At 30.0% G+C, this 2,795-nt stretch overlaps 1 protein-coding gene across 2 annotated transcripts in view; it reads right to left on the minus strand.

Annotated features, from left to right (window-relative positions):
- LOC117172888 (facilitated trehalose transporter Tret1-like) overlaps positions 1-2,795 on the minus strand; it is a 55,016-nt gene that overhangs the window by 14,387 nt on the left and 37,834 nt on the right. The window contains exon 3 of one of the 2 annotated variants that reach the window (XM_033361169.1): positions 1,913-2,709. The exons of the other annotated variant lie outside the window; for it this stretch is intronic. Within the exon in view, the coding sequence (XP_033217060.1) occupies positions 2,196-2,709 (514 nt within the window). The 3' untranslated portion in view covers positions 1,913-2,195. Of the gene's footprint in view, positions 1-1,912; positions 2,710-2,795 lie in introns of those variants that run through there. 2 annotated transcript variants of the gene reach the window in all.

Below are 2,795 nucleotides of genomic sequence, written 5' to 3' on the forward strand. Positions count from 1 at the left end.
AAAGAGGGAGCTCTTCTTAATATTTTGACACCAAAATCATGTCGATACATCTTACCGACTGCGAGTAAAGCCACCCACGCTTTAACTTGACAGACTGTACATCATTACTTTTGAACAAAAGATGCTTGAAGCTTTGAACAATTCCTGAATCAATTTATATCTTTTTACAATAAAATTCGATTGTTGTTAGTCGTTTTACATGTATGACTTTATGAGAACTGTGTCTTTTAGAGACCCTCTAAGGTAGAGTTGTTTCACAACTTCCACTGCTTTCATTGGCCACGATTAAACCGAAGCCAGAAGTGATGAAAAGCTCGCGATTTTCAAACCAAATTTTACAATAATATTACAACTTTAAAGAATAAAATAAGGAAGAATATAACATGAAATATAAACATATAAAAACTGTATGGAATATATGAAAATAGAAATATTTAGAAAAAAAACTATTCAACTTTGCCTAAAAGTTACTGTTTTTAGATGAAAGTCCAGGTATTTTTATGAAAATTCGTCTTTTTTGTTTAAAACTTTGTTTATTGGGTTTAAAATTAATTTTTTTTTTCATTTAAAATTGAAATGTTTCATTTTTAGTTCTAAATGCATCTTTATTACCTAAATGAACATTCATTTATTTTGTGAAAATTATTATTTTTGGAAAATTCGACTGTTCGTCTGAAACCATTTTTTAACTGAATGTTTAACTATTATATGTTTTATTTAAAATTTACATTTTGAAAATTCGAATCTTTTGTTAAAAATTAAATTTGGTATAAAAACTTGTTTTTGTTAAAAAATTAACTATTTTGTTTCAAATTCCTTGTTTCTTGGTTAAAAATAATGTCCATAACTAAAAATTAACATACTCAATTTTTGGTCGAAAGGTAATCATTTTCTAGTTGAAAATTCAACTATTTTGTTAAAAATTATGTCTGTGATTTTAAATTAATCTTTTTGGTGTAAAATTCGCCTTTTTCGATAGAAAATTGAGCGTCATGTCTGAAAATTTATTTTTCTGATTGGAAATTTCATTTTTTAATTAAAAATTTAATATTTTGTTAAAAAATTCATTTTTAGTTTTAACTTATTTTAGGATAAGGAAAATTATATTTCGGCATTTCTGAATAATTATTTATTATACATATTAATTCTGAATATTTATATAATTCAAAATCAGCACGCTAACAGTAGTTAATCGGGTTGTCGGCGCGACGCAAGCGCAGATCGAAAAGTTCCCAAGATTGGAAGCACTGCTGGTGACCACAAGAGTAACAGTGGCCAAAACTGGAGCACCGCTCCTATTACAATTAATTGCAATTAATTGTGACAGAAAAGCTGTTGACGAAAAAGCAATCTTTCCCCGCTACAGTTTTATTTACATTTTTCATTTTTACATTCTCATGCTACTGAGAAGGTATTGGTTTTATGTGAAAAATGACTCGCGGATTCCATCAGATGTCGACGTTTTGAGACCCCCTGAGTCAGTAAAAATAGTTTTTACATCGGTGTCTGTCTCTCGTTGTTGTCGTTGTAGTCTGTATACACGGTGACATTTCAAGGAATTATATGATTGGATTGTTTTTTAGGACATTTTGTAAGGATATGAAAAGAGAAGTCGAGTTCGTCACCTAGTAAATACCGGGATGTCCTAAAGACGTCCTTAGAATGTACCTTAGAACTTGTGTGCCCACTAAGTAGCTATCTTTAAAACCAAAAGAAAATTAACATTTAAAGCCAAAAAACGCGTGATATAGGAAAGAGTGAAGATAAAAAACGTTACTTTTTCAAGGCCCTACAAGACTTTCTAAACAACTTTTTGCATTTTGGTTTAAAAAATCGAAAATTCACATTTTTAATTCAACAAAAATAATTAAAAAGCAATAACTCCATTTTGTGGAAAACAAAGCAAGATACGAAATGAGATGAATTGAACAAAATTGTGCTCCTTAAACAGAATAGCAAATTTGGCAGTTATTGCTTTTCTTTAGGATAAGTAGTTTTTGTTTTATTTTTGAAAAAAAAAATAATAAAAAAGTTATATTTGATTACGTCAATTTTTATTCATTGTATTCATTTGTATTCATTTTCTATGAGCATACATTGAATAAAACGTCACGTATTTAATATAAATGTGAAGCTAACCAGCATTCTTCTTATTTATTAATATAAATAATTTGTTTACTCCTAAAACAATCTTATTATTGATCTACCATTTTCCTTGAACTTATAATTTCCTGAATTTCCTTTAAACTTTTTCCCCTTGTTTCGGGCGCAATATAAAGAACAATTCCAGTTCCAGTTGCACAAAAAGCAGAGAATAAGAAAAAAGTGCCAGAAATCCCAATAACTTTAACAGCAGCATGATATTGCAATTTCACCAGAAACGCAATAGCGTCGTAAATAACGTATGAAAAAGTTATTCCCAAACCTTTCGTGTCCGGTGAAAATAATTCCCCAGAATAGACAAAACCCATGCTTCCAATTCCAGCATTCCCGACAATTTCATACATCGTTATTCCAAAAAGCGGTACCCAACTAGCTGACGATACATTCATCTGCATATTAAATTTTAAGAAAAAGAATATTCCCAGAATTCCCTGGGCTATGGTAGCTAAAATGCCGGACCCAAGAAATAAAACTTTTCTGTCCACTCTCTCAATAATATGTGTACAAAAAAATGAACCTATTAGTTTCATACCTCCAAAAACTAATGTCGAATATTCAGCTGATAATGAAGGACTATAATCAAAAATTTCTTGAGTGTATGCCATGATTGCCGCATGACCAGAGAGACATTC

This window comes from Belonocnema kinseyi, chromosome 5, assembly GCF_010883055.1.
Source record: "Belonocnema kinseyi isolate 2016_QV_RU_SX_M_011 chromosome 5, B_treatae_v1, whole genome shotgun sequence".
Taxonomy (NCBI): Eukaryota; Metazoa; Arthropoda; class Insecta; order Hymenoptera; family Cynipidae; genus Belonocnema; species Belonocnema kinseyi.